The 18,261-nt window shown below is 41.5% G+C and overlaps 1 protein-coding gene and 1 pseudogene across 2 annotated transcripts in view; both read left to right on the plus strand.

The window, feature by feature from the left end:
* Positions 1-18,261, plus strand: part of SQOR (sulfide quinone oxidoreductase) — a 52,862-nt gene that overhangs the window by 17,807 nt on the left and 16,794 nt on the right. The window contains exons 2-5 of one of the 2 annotated variants that reach the window (XM_049782493.1): positions 6,787-7,037; positions 8,194-8,364; positions 13,856-13,909; positions 17,329-17,523. In XM_049782493.1, coding sequence (XP_049638450.1) covers positions 6,804-7,037; positions 8,194-8,364; positions 13,856-13,909; positions 17,329-17,523 — 654 coding nt within the window. In that variant the 5' untranslated portion in view covers positions 6,787-6,803. The remainder of the gene's footprint in view (positions 1-6,786; positions 7,038-8,193; positions 8,365-13,855; positions 13,910-17,328; positions 17,524-18,261) is intronic. The other variant, XM_049782494.1, reaches the window with a different exon arrangement.
* Positions 8,499-10,740, plus strand: LOC126020821 (Y-box-binding protein 1-like; annotated as a pseudogene).

An 18,261-nucleotide genomic window follows, 5' to 3' on the forward strand; every position in this document is an offset into this window, starting at 1 on the left:
AGAACCATTTCAGGTGCATTGTGCTTGTTTCTTAGTTTTTTGCAATCATGAACCAGCTTTATATGTGGGCTCAGGATCTAGTTTCAGATTATAAAAACGGCACCATCATGTTGGAAAGGGAGGTAGTGGGTTGTTGTTGTAGAAAAATTTTATGACTTCATCTCTCCTGATGGCTGCATAATATTCCACTGTGTATATATATCAACATTTCTTTAGCCATTCATCTGTTGAAGGGCATCTTGGTTGTTTCCAGAGTCTGGCTATTGCAAATAGCGCTGCAATGAATACAGGTGGTGGGGGGAGAGGGAAAGGAGGGAGATTGCGAACATTGGTGATGGGACTCTTGCACTGGTGAAGGGGATGTTCTTTTTATTACTGAAACTCAACTACAATCATGTTTGTAATCAAGATGCTTAAGTAAAGATAGTATTTTAAAATAAATTGTTGTAGTTAATTTTGTAGTTGTGGTGTCCAGTGCCCTGATTGTACAGGCTTCAATGTCCATGAAACTCAGATCTGCCTCTGCCTCTGGAAGAGGGGTGTCACAGGATTTTCTGTCTTGTTCAGTTCAAAAAAGAGGCTACCACAATATCCAGACTTAGAGAAGAGCTTACTTCAAAATTGCTGTCTTGCTAATAAAGCCTGTAGCACTGCTCCCAAGAGCATTCGAGAAACATTGCTATTTATGGAAAGAACTCAGCTCTGGTCCTGCTGCCATTTTGGTCGTGGCTGTTTTGGAAGATCAATGAACTTCTCTGAGTCTATTTTCTATTTTATAAGGAATACCAGTACTTCCAGGTGGGGATCCTGGGAGTTGTAAAACCCTTTGCACTTGGGGATGGGGAGCAAGTATGATTATAAAGTGTGCTGCTGTTGTACTTCAGTGAACTTACTGTTCCATGAAATATACCCATACCCTTACATTTCAGAGAATGAGTCAAGATAATATCCTCAGTGCCATCCTGTTTTGATTTTTTTACTCTGTAATTCATTCATAAGTGTTTTTTGGTGGAAACTTTCTAGCACATAAGAATAGACTACTACAAGAAATGCCTGTATGTTGCCATTGGTTGGTTTCAAATAATTCATACTTGGTCATTCTTGTGTTACCCAAACTCCCACCCTATATCCTCTTTGTTTTCAGCTCCAACCCATTACATCCTGTAATCTGTCTAGGCAAATTCTAAATCATTTCAAATGTAAAAATTCCAGTATGCATTTATACAGGATGAGAACTTCTAGAAGTTACATTCACATTATTATATAACCTCACCCCCACCAATAAAAAAACTGATATTTTCCCCTTTACAATTTGCTGAATAAGGCCCGGAGAGATAGCACAGCGGCGGTTGCCTTGCAAGCAGCCGATCCAGGACCAAAGGTGGTTGGTTCGAATCCCGGTGTCCCATATGGTCCCCCGTGCCTGCCAGGAGCTATTTCTGAGCAGACAGCCAGGAGTAACCCCTGAGCACCGCCGGGTGTGACCTAAAAACCAAAAAAAAAAAAAAAAAAAAATTTGCTGAATAAGTAAAAACTTAATACCATTTATTCTTTTCTAACCCCAGTGTACTGTGTTTAAGTTCTTTGAATGTGAATTGTAAACAAAATTCAGCTGTTAAGTTTTGTTCCTGATTTATTTTTTAAGTCTATCTGTGAGAACTAACTTGAGGAATCAGATTGAATTAAACTCTGCTGCTATATCATTGATATGCTCTGAGGCATGTTCTCTAGCCTTATTTTTTCATCTAAATAAAAGGAATTCTAATGTTCTTATGACATAAATATTATAAGGCATTTCTGAAACACCATTAAGCATTTGGTGGTGCTGTGGCTCAAACCAGGGTCAGCTGCATGCAAAGCAAATGAGTGTATCTCATAATGTCTCTCCAGCTCTTTAATTCTTATCTCTTAATGAGTTTCAGATTACTTTCTGGAAGAGTCAGAAGTCATATTTAGATTTATGCTTGTGTTTCTTAATTACTCTTTTGGATGGGTTTACTGTTTTCTTTTGACTTTAGGCTGTGTCTCTATACAGAGATGGATATACATCCATCTGATTAACATGGGGACCCAAGAGATATACAGTGAATAGGATCCTTGCCATGTATTCTCCCCACCAGAGTGATCCCTGAGTGCAGAACTAAGAGTAAGCCCTGAAAGCGCGCGCGCGCGCGCACGCGCACACACACACACACACACACACACACACACACACACACACACACGTGACTGGTTCTTTTCATTGATTGCAAATTTGTACTGTTTTATTTCACCACCCACGTATGGATCTACCAACCTCCAGGATTATTTTCCTGTAGGTATTTGGATCATCAGGCTAGTTTTGGATCATGATGATTTTGGGGTTACACTTATCAGTGCTTAGGAATTTTCTCCAGCTCAGTACTATGGCATCTCTTGGTGATACTTGGAAAAACCTGTGGTGCTGGGGATTGAACCCAAGTCTCTTTATGCTAGCACATGCTTAACCTCTTGAACTCTCTCTCAGAGTCTTAAACTTGGTTAAAATCAATGGCAGAGAGTCATCTTCATTCTTGAATGCTTTTTCACACTGCTGGGTTTCCAACATTTTTAAGCGCCAAATATATGCTTTTTTCCCCCCTAACACTTATTGAGTGTCTAACTATTCTCTTCAAGATAGGAAATCTCATATTGAGGTCCCACAAATTAAAGGCTTATTCCTACAAGACTGTTCTCAGTTCAGATATCAACTATGAATGGGGTCCCTGACAATCTACATTTCTGTCTAGCTGACTGCAAACCTGACAATTCCCAAAATTTCACTTCAGGTTTGATAATGCACTGTAGTGACTCACTGAGCTCAGTAAAAACACTTTACTTGGCATGTTAGTGCTGGGAGTGCAATTGTGTAAAGCAAGTCACAGTCCAGTGTGAGCCATTGATAGCGCACACCTGTCAATGTACTAAACATATGGATTTTTGTTAATGGGTGTGATTCAGCAACTGCCAAATGGCAGAAAGTCAAAGGACAATCCCTTAACCAGTCTCCACTGCCTTTAACAATAAATATCCCTCTCTCAACCCACCACCCCAACCGTCCTCCTAATTAAAAAAATAGTAGGGTTGATTAAAGGAAACTAGAGAAAAGTACACATAAAGAAAAGAGAAGAAGTCAATAATAGTTTTAAAAAAACATTGTTAAAGTGTCAGTACTATGTAAACTGTTTTTCCTTTTCTGGGAAGTGTTTGTTTTTCATTTTATATTAATGGATATTAATGTTTGATATAGAGCTGAGCAATAGAAGAGTATTTCAAGTCAGTCCACCACTTGCAGGCTGTTTGACCTTGAAAGAACCACCTTCTCCTTGCTTCTGTTTAATCTAATGGGCATGAAATGGCAGCCAACCACAAGTTAAATGCTCGTATAAAAGACTTAATATGCTACTTGTTATTTAATATTACAACATTCATAAACATATACCAAGCATAAAATGCAGACGAGCAAGAAATCAAAATTACCTATTTTAGAATCTAGAGAAAAATATTTGCTGGTATTAACATTTTAGTTGTTTCTTTTTTTCCCACCCCTCTTTCTTTAGGTGGGGGTTTCAGTAACATTCAGCTATGCTCAGGGATCATTCCTGGGGAGACCATATGTGGTGCTGGGGAGTCAATTGGGGCCCTTCATGTTTAAGGCAAATTCCTTAAGCCTTGTACTACCTTTCCATTCTTTTGTTGTTGTTGTTGCTATTTCTCTCTCTCTCTCTCTCTCTCTCTCTCTCTCTCTCTCTCTCTCTCTCTTTCTCCTCCTCTCCTCTCTCTCGTTTTTGGGCCACACTCAGGTATTCAGAGGCTGCTCCTGGCTCTGCACTCATGAATCACTCTTGTTGAGCTCAGGTGTCCATAGGGAATGCTGGGGATCAAACCTGGCACTGTTGTGTGCAAAGAGAGTACCCTTCCCACTGTACCATCACTCTGGCCCCCTATTGCTATTTTTTAAAATTAATTAACCCTTCTATAGTTGAGGTCATGGTGTGTTTCCAATGTATATACTACCCATAATATAAATATTTTATTTATTTTGTGTGCTTTACAAATGGTGATCAGTGGTTTCAGGGTTCCTACTGATGATCCTTGGCTAACTGAGCCACTGATTCAAGAGTCAGAGGGTTCGAGGATAGTTTTCTGGGAGACCAAGGGCCAGACTTAGAAATACCTGGGAGGAGCAGGAATGTATGGGGCCTGGGATTGGGCCTGTGTTGGATATATGCTAGGCATGCACTTTATTTATTTTTTGAACTTTATATATTGATTGATTGATTGGTTTTTTGGGCCACATCCAGTGACACTCAGGGGGCACTCCTGGCTCTGCACTCAGAAATCGTTCCTGGCAGGCTGGGGGACCATATGGGATGCCAGGAATCGAACTGGCTCCCTCCCGGGTCAGCCTCATGCAAGGCAAACGCCCTACCGCTGTGCTATCTCTCCAGCCCCCTATGCACTTTAATCATTATACTGTCTCCTGGTACACATTAGCATTTTATATGCTCTTGTAAAAATAGGTTTAAAAGACTGCCCATTTTTTTTAACCATGTTTCACTGAACCTGTCTATTCTGGTGTACAAAAAGCTGACTCTGGCCTCCTCCACTTAGGAGATTGAAGTGTTTATAGATTATTTTAGAGCAAAGCTGTTAGTACCTCACTTTTCTGACCCATGTGGAGCTTGTGATACCTCTATCTAGGATGTAATGCTGTCCAGAGCACATGAGTTCACTAAGGATATTCATCTTATGATGTGTGAGAAACATCATTGTAACTACTTTTCTTCAATAGCAAAAGTAGATTTCCAGAAGTGAAATGGCAAAATTAAGGACATTAAGAGTTATCTTGGAAAGGGTTGTAGCCATTTTAAACTCGCAGCAACAAAATTGTGGATGTGACTCAGCAAGAAAGCACATGCTTCACATGTGTAAGGCTTCAGGTTTGATTCTTCCTATTGTGTACACACATACATACAAGTACATACCACGCACAAAATGCAGAAACGCTGCCTGAGCTTGGGTTCCTTCTCAGATTGGGAGTTGTTAATGGTACCAAAATTCTGAAATACAGTTAATACTAATTAAAATAAATGTTCCTCTCTCCTCCACCCCAGTAATTTCTCCCTCTTTTAGGTCTTTTCTTCTTCCTCTCTAGACTTTTTCCTCTCAGATTTCTCTAAGAACTCCTAGAGGCAACTTTTTATTGGAGTCAGAGGAAATTCAAATAATTCTATTGTTCCTCTCAAGACTTGAGCAGCTATAAGTATTATTCTCCCTCTGAGTATTTAGATTTTAATAGAAGATTCTTGGAACACTGTTGAACTTTATGGAATTGGGGACATAATACTACCCAGACCAGAAGATGTTTTGAGGCTCGAGTCATGCAATTAGATGGTATACAAGATGTTAGGCCCATTCTTGGGACTGGTGAAATCATGGAAGATTTCCGAGAATTCTCCTTTACTAACCACAAAGCACTACTATTCAAAGAAAAAAAAAAAGGCTTGTTTTGCTGGAGGTAATGTGTGTTTCTCAGAGAATTTCCTAGGAGAGATTGTTTACTGAGTTGGATGTAATAAAAGCTTGGTCAGCAACATGTGCAGATTCTGTTATGAATTGGAACTTTATGCTATCAGGCAGGCTTCCTGTTATAGCTTTTTTAATCATCTACTTGAAATTGCCAAAGGTGTGGTGGGCCTTCGCCTGTGTGTCTATAGCCAGTGATTTGATTAAATTGTCTGGCTCTAGGCAGGCAGAATTGTGAGACTTTTGAGTAGGTCATGGCCCTTAGGACCTTGATCTGAATTCTGAGTTGCAGAAGAGAAGGAGGAAGGAATTATTTTTTATTTTGGGCGGATTGTCTCCCAAGCAGTACTCAGGAGGCAGGCCTTGGGGCCATCTAGCCAGCAAGATGTGTGATTTAATTTAAGCAGGAGATTGAAGATGTGCTTCTTGGGATGTGGGACCATTGGTGCCTGGTATTACCCAGGCTACCTAGTGGTGCTTGGAGACCTCTGGGACCACATCCAGAAGTGCAGGAGTCCCTTTAGGACTATACCTGGTGATGCTCAGGGGTTCATGTGGTGTTGGACATTGGGTTGGCTTCTTGCAAGGCAAGTCCCTTAACCACTTAATCTCTCTAGTAAGAGCTGGGCTTCTTACTGGACCACTTCTGTTGGTCTTTTGTGGGGTTTTACATCCAGTGGTGCTCAGGGATTATTCCTGGTGTGGCTAGGGGAACATAAGGGATGCCAGGGATCAAACCCTAGTAAGTTGTGTGTAAGGCAAGTATTCTGCCTGCTGTATTATTGCTCCAACTTTGTTTTAGTGAGATCTGATGTGGCTGTTATAATGTTTTTGTACAGGATATTTATACATCAATCATGGACTGAAAAGCTAAAGAAAGACTGGCAGAGAGGGCCTGGGAAGGGAATGGTCGTAGCAGCTGGCTACAACCTCTGGATGCCCTGGATTTATGGAGGAAAATGGGAACAGGTGACAAGATCTTAAAGAAAGGAGGCTTACCTGACTCAAACAGAGCTCTAGATATCCTGAAAGAGAGAGAGAAGAGGAGAAATGCAAAGCCTAGCTAGATTAGCAGGGAGTAATAGTCAGGTGGGAAGGTGGCCCTAACGGGAGGAGGGTACTAGCCTAAGCCTAAATAACCAGATGCTGGCCTCTCTTTCCTCCCTGAAAGACAAAGAAAAGCTATCATTCCACCAATTCCCTTCCTTAGCACTCAGGCTCTTGCCTGTTCCTTCCTAGCCTGATCCATCCTGAAGATGGCACCCCTGATGGCTGCAGTGACTGGACCCCGCACTTGGTTATTTGCCAGCCTCCAGCGACTGGGCACCTCACAGGTTGGTCCACGGCAGCTGCACACCGGGGCCTGTTTGGCATCTAAGAACTACTATGAGATGTTGGTGCTTGGTGGAGGCAGTGGGGGGATCACCATGGCTGCCCGCATGAAGAACAAAGTGGGCGCTGACAATATAGCCATCGTTGAGCCCAGCGAGGTAAGTCTGCACTGTTGGAAATCTCTGTCGTCTTCTTCGGTCAGATCCATTCTTGGTCTGAAAATCCTGTTTATGTTCTCTTCTTTCACCTCTCAGTGGGTGTTGGTCATTTAAACATTCCTTGGCAATCTAACTGTGAAAATTGAAATTCTCAGAGGACACGAGCCTTTCCTCCTGAGTCTTGAACTTTGTCAGCAAACTTGGATCAAGAGCAGCTCCCCTGAGCCATTTGCCAGTGAGGAAATAATTGAAACTAGCTTGTGCTTTAGGGTGTGAGGAGTAGTGTAGGATCTGCTACTACTGGTCTTGGCTACAGAAAGGAAAGTAAAGGGAAAGGGGCCAACATATCAGGTCTGCAGTTGTTTTTGGACTTGAAAAGCACAATTGGATATTACTGAATGAATGACAGCCCTCTGCTCCTGAAGTGGCCATCAACTTTCCACATTTACCATTGGTCCCTTCATATTTCTGAGAAACCACATTGTTGAACTTAATTTTTGCATCTGTGCACATAAGAATCTATAATGTGTATTCATGCATATAAAAATACAGAATAATACAATTACTGCTAAAGATAGTTTGTTTTTGTTTTGGGCCACACCTGGAGATGCTCAGGGGTTACTCTGGCTATACACTCAGAAATCACTCCTGGCTTGGGGGACCATATAGGATGTTGGGGGATCGAACCGTAGTCTGTCCTAGGTCAGTTGCATGCAAGGCAAATGCCCTACTGCTGTGCCACCACTTTAGCCCCTCAAGATAGTTTTTTATTGATGGTTCTATCGGAGTTGTGTGAGAGTGTGTGTGTGTTTGTGTTTAAAACTATACATCTATTACCTACCCTAACAAGTTTTATGTTTGTTATGCTAAGGATTAACATTATTTTTGTGATTAGGAACTCCATACACTATTATGGGGGCTGGGGATTAGCTTCATGTCTCTATATATGCATCAGATTTATCCCTGCTGTGAGGTGGCTGCTGTTCAGATCTTAGCATAATAGGAGACACTAACTGGTGGGTCGAGAAGGATAGGAGGGACTTTTGGTGGGATTTTTGGCTGAGGTGGGTGGTAATGTCTAGCTCAGGTTTCTTTGGCTATGACTCTCACTTTGTTTTGATTTCTCAAATAGAAGATTAAATACTTTGTTTCTTAGCAACATTTCTACCAGCCAATCTGGACACTCGTGGGTGCAGGTGCCAAGCAGTTATCCTCATCCGGCCGTCCCACAGCCAGCGTGATTCCATCAGGTATTGAGTGGATCAAGGATAGAGTGATTGAGTTCAACCCAGACAAGAACTGTATCCGCACAGACACTGGCAAGGAGGTAATCACTGTGATCTTTTCTTCTGTGGGCAAGCATGCACTTTGCAGAGCTGTGATCAGTTCAGGCACCTTTGTGATGATGGTGATGTGGGGAGGTATATTTGTGCTTGCTTGAATGCTGTGCTGAAAGGGAAGATGGCGAATGGAGATGGGGATAGCTGGAATGACCAAGTGAGCCATAGAGATACCAACTATTTTCTCTACTATTTGGTACAGTTGCACATGGGATCTATTGAATAAGTACTTTTGTTGCATAGTAACTCCCTCCTTTTTCCTTAGAAGGCCACATCTAGCAGCACTTAGGGGTTACTCCTGGCTCTGCACTCAGAAATCACTCCTGGCAGAAATCACGATATAAGATGCTGGAAATTGAACGTGCGTTGGCTGTGTGCAAGATAAAAGCCCTATCTGCTGTGCTATTGCTGCAGTCCCCAAATCTAGCTTCTTTACCTGACAACCCATCTTAGTCACACTAGGAGGTGCTCTGCCGAAGAACAAAGGGATTGGTGGGACTCAAGGTGGTTTTAAGGCTAAGAATTGTTGAAATGGGAACCTGACATTCATTTTCACTCATCATCAACGATGAGAAATCTCCTCCCATCCTGCCACCCAGAGTTTTGTTGCCCCTGCAGCCTTGTTGCCTGCTTGTTTAATGAAGGGATTGGGAACAGTAGGTGAGGCATTTGAGCCTGAAAGGGTAGTGGCAGTAACAGTATTTTGCTGTCCCATTCAGGCTCTTGTGTTTCTTTTTGCCCCCCACCACCCCGATATTATTGGCTTTCATACCATACTCTATACTCTAGCCTCTCATTTCTGCACCTTCCTCTGCCTCTTCTTTCTCCAGGACCTTTGAACATGCCCCTATATTCTGTCTTTTCTAGCTTTAACTTCTCATTTTCAACTTAGGGATGACCTTTAGAGGCAGGCTTTCCTAGACTTAAGATGCTCCATTCTGTGATATAGTCATTGTTGGTACGATTATCTGGTAATGCCTGTCTTTTGTTTGGAGGGCCACACCTGGTTTTTTTTTTTTTTTTTTTTTTTTTTTTGTGCTTAGGGCATATTTCTAGCTCTCTGCTCAGGAATCAGGGCACTCCTGATGCCCAATTGAGTTGCATGCCAGGCAAACAGCATTACCCTCTGTACTGTCTTTCCAGCCCCGATAATGCTCATCTTGACCACCAGAGTTCTTCCATAAGTAGGAGACATTTGCCTTTGTTCTATGGTTTGTATGGCTGGGACCTAGCACATCTGTCATGGAGAACTGGTTCAGTAAATATTTGTGAGCAATGTTTTCTCAGTTTCTTTAGCTGCAAAACAGGATTAATAATAATAATAATAATAATAATAATAATAATAATACTTACCTGAGAGTTGGATCAGTAGCAGAAGCAAAGAGCGGAGCCCAGAGAGCCCTAAGCAGCTCCCCACTACTAGCTACCAGCCTAGTTACCATCACTTCCCAGGAGAAGCTGCAGCTACTGCAGTCACCTGCCCCAGTCACCTGCTCTCAGGGCCACGGATACCAAGCCTGGCACCACAGGCGCAGAGGTGGTCCCTGCAAGCTGGGACAAGAAGCTGGGACAAGAAGGTTATCACAGTGAAGGTTTTGGGAACAGTAAAATGGCCCAATGTAAGCAAAGGATATGGTTTCATCAACAGGAATGACACCAAGGTAGATGTATTTGTACACCAGACTGCCCTAAAGAAGAATAACCCCAGGAAATACCTTCTCAGAGTAGGATATGGAGAGACTGAAGTTTGGTGTTGTTGAAGGAGAAAAGGGTACAGAGGCAACAAATGTTACAGGCCCTGGTGGAGCTCCAGTGCAAGGCAGTAAATGCAGCAGACTGTACCATTATAGATGCTGTCCCCATCGCAGGGGTCTTCTCCACACAATTACCAGAAGAATTAGCAGAATAATGAGTGGGGAAAAGAATGAGTGATTGCAGAGTGCTCCTGAAGGCAAGGACCAAAATGTTGGCCCTACCACAGGCAATGGTTCCCACTTTACTACCTGTAGAGACCCTATGGGCGTCCACCACAGTATTCCAACCCTCCTGTACAGGGAGAAGTGATGAAGGGTGCTGACAACTGGGGTGCAGAGAACAAGGTATACCAGTGAGGCAGAATCTATATCAAGGTTATAGTCCATGATTTCATTGGGGCCCTTCTTGCCAAAGACAATCTAGAGAGGACAGCAATGAAGAACACAGGAAAAATCAAGGAGCTCCAAGGTCAGAAGCCACCTCAACTTCAATCCTGTCGCAGATGCCCAGAAAACCCTAAACCACAAGATGGCAAAAAGACAAAAACAGCTGATCCAGCAGCTAAGAATTGGTCCACTCCCAAGGCTGAGTAGGGTGGGGCTGAGTAAATGCCGGCTTACCATCTTGACCATTATCCGGTTTAGTCATCCAACAAGAAGCAATGAGTAAATTCCTGTAACAAGAAATGAACAAAAGGGGCTGGAGAGATAGCACAGTGGCAGGGCGCTTACCTTGCATGCAGCTGATTCAAACAGACAGTGGTTTGAATCCCGGCATCCCATATGGTCCCCTGATCCTGCCAGGAGTGACTTCTGAGCACAGAGTCAGGAGTAATCCCTGAGCACTGCCAGGTGTGACCCCAAACAAAACAAAACAAAACAAAAAGGACAAAAGATTGGAGCTTGCTTTTTGCCTATTGACCTGATAACCAGAAATATCTGAATTATTTATGCAGCATGGGGTTTTATTATTATTTTTATCTAAAGACGTCTCTTTTTGATCATGACAAATGTGTTTTTAGGAAAAAAAAAGTCTGGTTTTTCTCAATACAAGTACCTTTAAATGTTTATAATTTGTTTCATATCTGGTCAAGTTGAGATTTTTAAGAACCTCCTTTTTAATTTGTACTAAAAATTTTACAACTTGATTTTTTTTTAAAAATCAACAAACTGCAAACACCTGTTAATAAAAGTCTTAAATAGAAAAACAGTACCTACTTGGTTGCATTGTTGGGGCAGCAATGAGTAGAGACATGTAAATATGTTCAGTTTAGAACAATGCCTTACACAGTGTGAATGCACAAGAAATAATTCCTTTGGGACTGGAGTGATAGTACAGTGGGTAGGGCATTTGCTTTAGAAGGATTTAATTCCCAGTATCCCATTCAGTCCCTGAGATCACCAGAAATGATCCCTGATTTCAGAGCCAGGAGTAACCTCTGAGCACTGCTGGGTATGTAACCCCCAAAACAACCAACCAACCAAACAAACAAAAAAAGTGATGTAATCCTTTCTCCAACTTCCTTTTCCCTAATCTCTTCTTTTGGTATGTATACACCCACCTGGATTAAAGAGCCTTTCCCCATCCTAGTAGGTGGGGTTCTGAATAATAAAAAAGTGCTGGCTTTGGGCACTGGAGAGAAAAAGCACATGGCCTGGGCATCACAGGGCAGTGAGATCACAGGGTAGATGGAAAAAGCACATGACAGAGAAAGGTCATAAGGAGTAAACTGAGCTGACTCCAATGAATTATCTTTTCTGACTGCTGTGTATTATTTCTACGCCACTACCTATTTCTTCAGATTTGTCAACCTAAGGGGGTTAGAAACATAGTGCCTGGGACTGTCTCACTCAAATCATGGACTTAATTTTATTATTTTTATTTTACAAAATGATAGTGGTATTATTATTTTGAAAAATTAAAATTTTTATAAAATATTTTTATATTTTAAATAAAAATATTTTATAAAATATCTGAAAAATAAGGAAAAGGGCATTTTTATTAAATAGCCACTAGGTGCCATCATAGTTCTTGATTACTACTGATGGAAAGCAGGTTTGCAATCTATGAATCCATATTGTCTTCTGTATTGTCTAAATTATTAGCAGACATCTATTTGCAGATATGTTTGGAATTTTTCAATAAATGAACATCATATTTATTATGTTTTTAGTGTCAATTTATAGAGGGCTCTGATTAGATCATCAAGGTATAATAAACCACAGGCTTTTCTTGCTGTCAGTGTTCATATGTCTTATCCATAGGCCGCTATCCTAAATACCAGATCCACGTGACTTCACAGACCCTAAATTTGGTGGTCCCAGCACATGTATCTAAAGGACAAGGAGTTGCAGGGTGCCAATTTTTTCTGGCTGGGCAGACCATACAGATAAGGACTTGCATATTATCTGTTCAATTGATTGGTTAGTTGTATTTTTTGTGAGCAGCTGAAATCTTCATCCTTCCATCCATTATCCATCCTTCCGTCCTTCCATCAATCTACCCATTTATCCATCTTCCAACACTATCTTGTTCCTCACTTTAATTAGGTGACTGGTAGATTTGAGAAATATATGAATAAAATATAAAGCTTTGTATGTCTTTAGATTTTTCATCCTCATGGGAGAGGTCATTGACCCTATGTAATGTGACAAGTGTTATAAAGCATTCTGTGTCTGGGGAGCTTTTGGGGGACCTGTGGGGAGATCTCCCTGAGAGCTGAATATTCTGGAGCCCAGAACAAGGAATTCTTTTTGCCCTCAGGAACTTGATCTTCCTGTGTTCCCCAGCTTGAACCCAGAACGCTCATCTGAGATCTCTGAAATACGCTGCTTTGCTGCACCTGTCTTAGGGTTGTGGTGATTATCTATGAGCTAGTTTCTGAGTTTCTTGCTATCATTCTCACTTTACTTTTTCAGGGCAGCCCTTTCAAGTGATATGCCTTCTTTTCTAGCCTCAACTTGTTTTCTTTCAGAGCCTAAACTCAGTTACATCACTGTATAGATGTCACTTACTCCTCAGCATGAAGACTCCACTGTACCTTTACTTATAGAGGGGGCTTGTTAAGCTATAAACTGATCATTAAACAGGATCAGGCTGGAAATATTATACTCTCTTTAGTGACCCTCTAAAGAGCAGTTTCTCAGTAAGGATATTGATTGAATCCATAAGACAGGTGAGATTTGCTGGGAATTCCTTCATGCATAACGCCATTGATTTTTAAGGGCTTTTGGTTGTCTTTTAAGATGTGGATGTTGTTTTCTCATCCTTCAGCATAAAAAAGTGTTAAGGCAGGCCCAGCACAAATCACTGTGGATTTTCAGGTATTATTCTATAGTGTGTAAAACTATAAAAATGCAGGTGTCTTAGAGCCTTGAGGCAGGACAAGGTGTGTAGTATTCGATTCTCAGCATTCCATATGGTCCCCCAAGCACTGCCAGGAATGATCACTGTGTGTAGAGCCAAGAATAACCCTCAAGCACCTCCAGGTATGGTCCCTTCTCCAAAACAAACAAACAAACAAAAAAAAACAAGCAAAAAAGAGGGGTATGTGGATTGATACCATTGTGCCATACCCCCTATCCCCAACACTGTCCTGCTATTCAGCTATTCATAGGGGAACATGGGAGTATGATATAGGTTTCACATAGATGGGCTCCAAGTCAGCCCCTGAGAGACTGTGTTTGGGATAGAGGTCTAACATCACATTTTTTTGTGTTGCAGATCTCCTACAGATACCTTATTATTGCTCTGGGAATCCAGCTGGACTATGAGAAGGTACTGTTTCCAGTTTTCAGTGAAATGTTGGCCTCTTTATGCCAGGAGCAAACACTGTGTTTAGTTGCTTTATATTTATTTTGACAAAAATTCTAAGAAGTCCTCTTCTAGTTTTGTTATAACAGCTGCCTGTCTATGACTTCTTTTTAATAAAATTTTTAACACTTTAATCCGTTTGCCAACAAGATTCCCCAGCCTGGCCAGCCAGGCCTCCCCCCCCCAAGGAGATGAACCCCACCCAAGGTCATGATGAGGATTATATAGGGAAGGGATATAGGGAGGTTCCAGCTTTTTAAATCTTCTCTTTCAGTTATAACAATATCTTTTGGATTTGCTTCTTCATTAGAGTTCAGGGTGCCAGGCCATATTGCCACTCTCCTCAGACAGCCTTTTCTGAAGAGATTAGGGTTTAGGGTCCACAGCCAGTGGTACTTAGAAGCTCCTTTTCATTGCAGCCTGATGTGCTCTCTCTCCAGCTTAATATATATTTTTGTGGGTGCTCCCAAGCAGTGCCTAGTGACTCAGGATTCACGCCCAGTGATGCTTGGCCAACTGGTCCAGTCAGTTCAATATTCAAACCCAGGGATATAGGACTGCTTGGTTTTGCAATACTAGAGGCCACCAGGGCTTCCCGGGTGGTATTTGGGGAACATTGTTGACCTGGGGCTCAAACTTAAGGCCTCTGCATGCAAGACACACTAAGCTACGTCTATGAGTCCTTTATTTTATACTTTTCTGTGGTGCTACAGTCCAAATCTAGAGCCTCACACATGCTGGGAAAGTGTACTGCTGAGTTATATTCCCAGCTAAAAAAAGGGACCTCTCTGTTGAATTGAATGGACTGAATAGCAGATTAAATTTTTTGAAAGTCATAGTAAGTACTGTGAAAATTTAAGCAGACTCCTAGGGTCAAACAGCAGTTTTTAGTTGGTCAAACACTAGAAAAACGACTGATTTTGCTCTGTGGAGGCTAGAAGTTTGACATACATAGAAATAAGTTTTTGGAGTTCATTCAGTCTCCATTTTCAGTGAACTAGGGCACATATGCTAACAATTGTGAAATTCAAGTCCATTTTTCCAAACTGTAATGGTTCTATTTTCAAGAAGATTGTTGGGTGTCTATGGTTGAAATACATAAAACAGAGTTATGTTTAGTCATAAGCTCCTGGCATATGATTCAGGCAAAAGCTTTATCCATGTTGTCTCAATCATGACCTTTGAAATGTGTTTTTGTTAAAAAATGCTGAATCACTGGGTGTAGCCCTGGTGGCTAGGCCTCAGCAGCACTGTATCACCAGACACAAGCACCGAATGGTTACACCCATGCTGCCACATCATGTCTTCAGGAGTGGCCCCTGTTAAAGAGCCCATAAGCAAAGTAAAAACCCAAACAATAGGGGCTGGAGAGATAGCATGGGGGTAAGGCGTTTGCCTTGCATGCAGAAGAATGTAGTTTGAATCCTGGCATCCCATATGGCCCCCGAGCCTGCCAGGAGTGATTTCTGAGCACAGAGCCAGGAGTAACCCCTGAGTGCTGCCAGGTGTGACCCCCCCAAAAAAAAACCAACTCCAGAAACCAAAACCAAAACCAAAAAAATACTCAAACAATATTTTCTAATATGTGGGATATGCAGAAGCAGAGTAGGGCAGTAACAAAAAACCTCAAAGGAGCAGAAGCTAGAGATCAGTTTAAAGAACTGAGCTTACCAGGGCAGTGAAATATGGGGATGTGTGACAATGATAGAAGAGGGGTTATTGGTCAAGTTTTGGGGGAAAAGAGAACCCTAAAACACTACTGGAGAAAAATGGACATTCTGATGGTGACTGTGGTGTTGCAGTGTTGTATGCATGAAATGCTTTCATTGACGGTATGTAAAATTCTAAATTAAAGCAACTAAAAATAAAATCAATAAATACAGCCCTGAATCATTACATGTTCAGGTCGAAGGTAGAGAAAATTTCCTGGCATGTATTCCTAAAAGGCATGAAGTGGAGGGAAGCAATGAACTGAGCTGGGACCTGGTATAGTGGATCATGAATGTCAAATAATGACAAACTATAGAGAAGATGCATGAGGGAGTGGAGCCAGTTGTAGCTCCACAGAGTCTGTGGACCCCTCCCTCTCTCTCCAACATCTTGGCCTCCTGATTCAGATGAGAATGTGTGTCAGAAACTGCCCTTAAGATCAAGTTTCCTCAGAGGAACTGAATTACCATTTTATAGCCCCTTCACCCTCATGTTTACCTGCACGTGGCTGACCCAGGATGGACCTTGATTCAATCCCCCGGCATACCATTTGGTCCACCAAGTCAGGAGCAATTTCTGAGCACATAGCCAGGAGTAACTCCTGAGCATCACTGGGTGTGGCCCAAAAATAAAAAAAAAGTATTCACCAAAGCATAAAAATATATAGTGAACAGCCATGTTCACTGCAGCTCATAGTACAAAAGCAAGATTATTTAAACAACCCAAATATCCAATATGGGCTGAAGGGTCCAGAAGTTGTATGTAAACAAGTTGCACACAACGGTTACATACACAAGTTGTAAAGAAGTTGTACATGTATTGTATATACACACTGGAATTCTCTGAAGCTGTAAGAAAAGATTAAATTATGTAGTTTTGCTGCAGTTTGGCTGGAACTGGAGGGTATCCTATTAAGTGAAATAGGTCAGGAGGAGAGAAACAAGTGCTAACTGATCTCACCCATCTGTGGAATATGAAGGACCAGGCAAGGGAATATTACCTTGACCAACCCTTAATCTTGGATTAAAAATTTTGTTAGTAAATAAGAGAGGAGCAGGAGGAAAAGAAGATCATTGCATGCAAGGATAGTGGTGAAGGTTCTTGGGCACATTGACAGTGTATAGTAACTTAGTACATCAACAATACACTATTAACAATGTTGTCATGAAGGTCTTGCTCAACTATAGATAGGAAAAAGCTAAATGTGCTACCTCTAGTGCTATGGCTCTTGGCTCTGTAGTTTTTCTATCCAGTAAGGTAAATGGTTCTTCCTCAAAAGAAAGTGCTAAATTCCTGTACTTATCACTGATGTTGGAAAAAAGAGAAGTTCAAATCATAGTCTCAAAGCAAGGGAGGTAGAAGGCCTGGCTGAGCTCACATCCACTCTGAGAGTGACTCAGAGTGCTACACTTCTGCACGTAACAGCTACCTATATGTATGAGAGAGAGAGGAGAGAAGATAGAAAAGAGAAAAGAGGAAGGAGAGAGAAAAGAGAGAAAGAGAAGAGAAAGGAGAGAGAGGAGAGAAAAGACAGTGGAAAGAGAGTAAATGAGTTAGAGAGTTTTCTGGGGCCAAAAATTGTGCTGACCTTCTTCAGAATGGTGAACCAAGGACTCCAAGAGTGACTTGACTTTGATTTCTGCTCAGTTGTCTCTCTGTATGCTTTGTTGCAGATTAAAGGTCTCCCTGAAGGGTTTGATCACCCCAAAATAGGGTCCAATTATTCCTTCAAGACAGTGGAGAAGACGTGGAAAGCTCTGCAGGACTTCAAGGAAGGCAATGCCATCTTTACTTTCCCCAATACACCCATAAAGTGTGCTGGAGCTCCACAGAAGATCATGTATTTATCAGAAGACTATTTCCGCAAGGTATGCTGCCTTTTCAGGTGCAGAAACAAGAAAGGCAGATAGCCCAGTTCAGTGATTGCCAGATACTGAGTTTATTTGTGCCAAAGACCTTTTAGGGCATATGTACCAAATAGATATTTTGGGCATCTGTACAAAATAATATTTTTGGAAGTTTGTATGATAGAGAAAAGGAAATAATCCATAACTCTTGTCATCATTTTGACCCACCTTTCCATTTTTCCTTTCTTATTTTAGCATGTTATGATTATACTTTAAATACAAATTTTATTTATATTTATACATACAAATTTATATTTAAAATTGTATATACTTATATAATTTATATAGATTCATATTATATATACCTACAAATTTATTTTATTTATATTTATACATATAAATATTATACAGTATCAATTTTTTTTTTTGGTTTTTAGTTTTTGGGCCACACCCAGCGGTGCTCAGGGGTTACTCCTGGCTGTCTGCTCAGAAATAGCTCCTGGCAGGCACGGGGGACCATATAGGACACCGGGATTCGAACCAACCACCTTTGGTCCTGGATCGGCAGCTTGCAAGGCAAACACCGCTGTGCTATCTCTCTGGGCCCCAGTATCAATTTTTTTGGTCTCTGGGTCACAACTAGCAGTGATCAGGGGTTTCTACTGACTCTGTGCTCAGAAATCACTCCTGTCAGGCTTGAAGGAGCATATGGGAAGCTGGGGATCAAACCCAGTCGGTTTTGAGCTGACAGTGTGCAAG

This window comes from Suncus etruscus, chromosome 10 (genome assembly GCF_024139225.1).
Source record: "Suncus etruscus isolate mSunEtr1 chromosome 10, mSunEtr1.pri.cur, whole genome shotgun sequence".
Taxonomy (NCBI): domain Eukaryota; kingdom Metazoa; phylum Chordata; class Mammalia; order Eulipotyphla; family Soricidae; genus Suncus; species Suncus etruscus.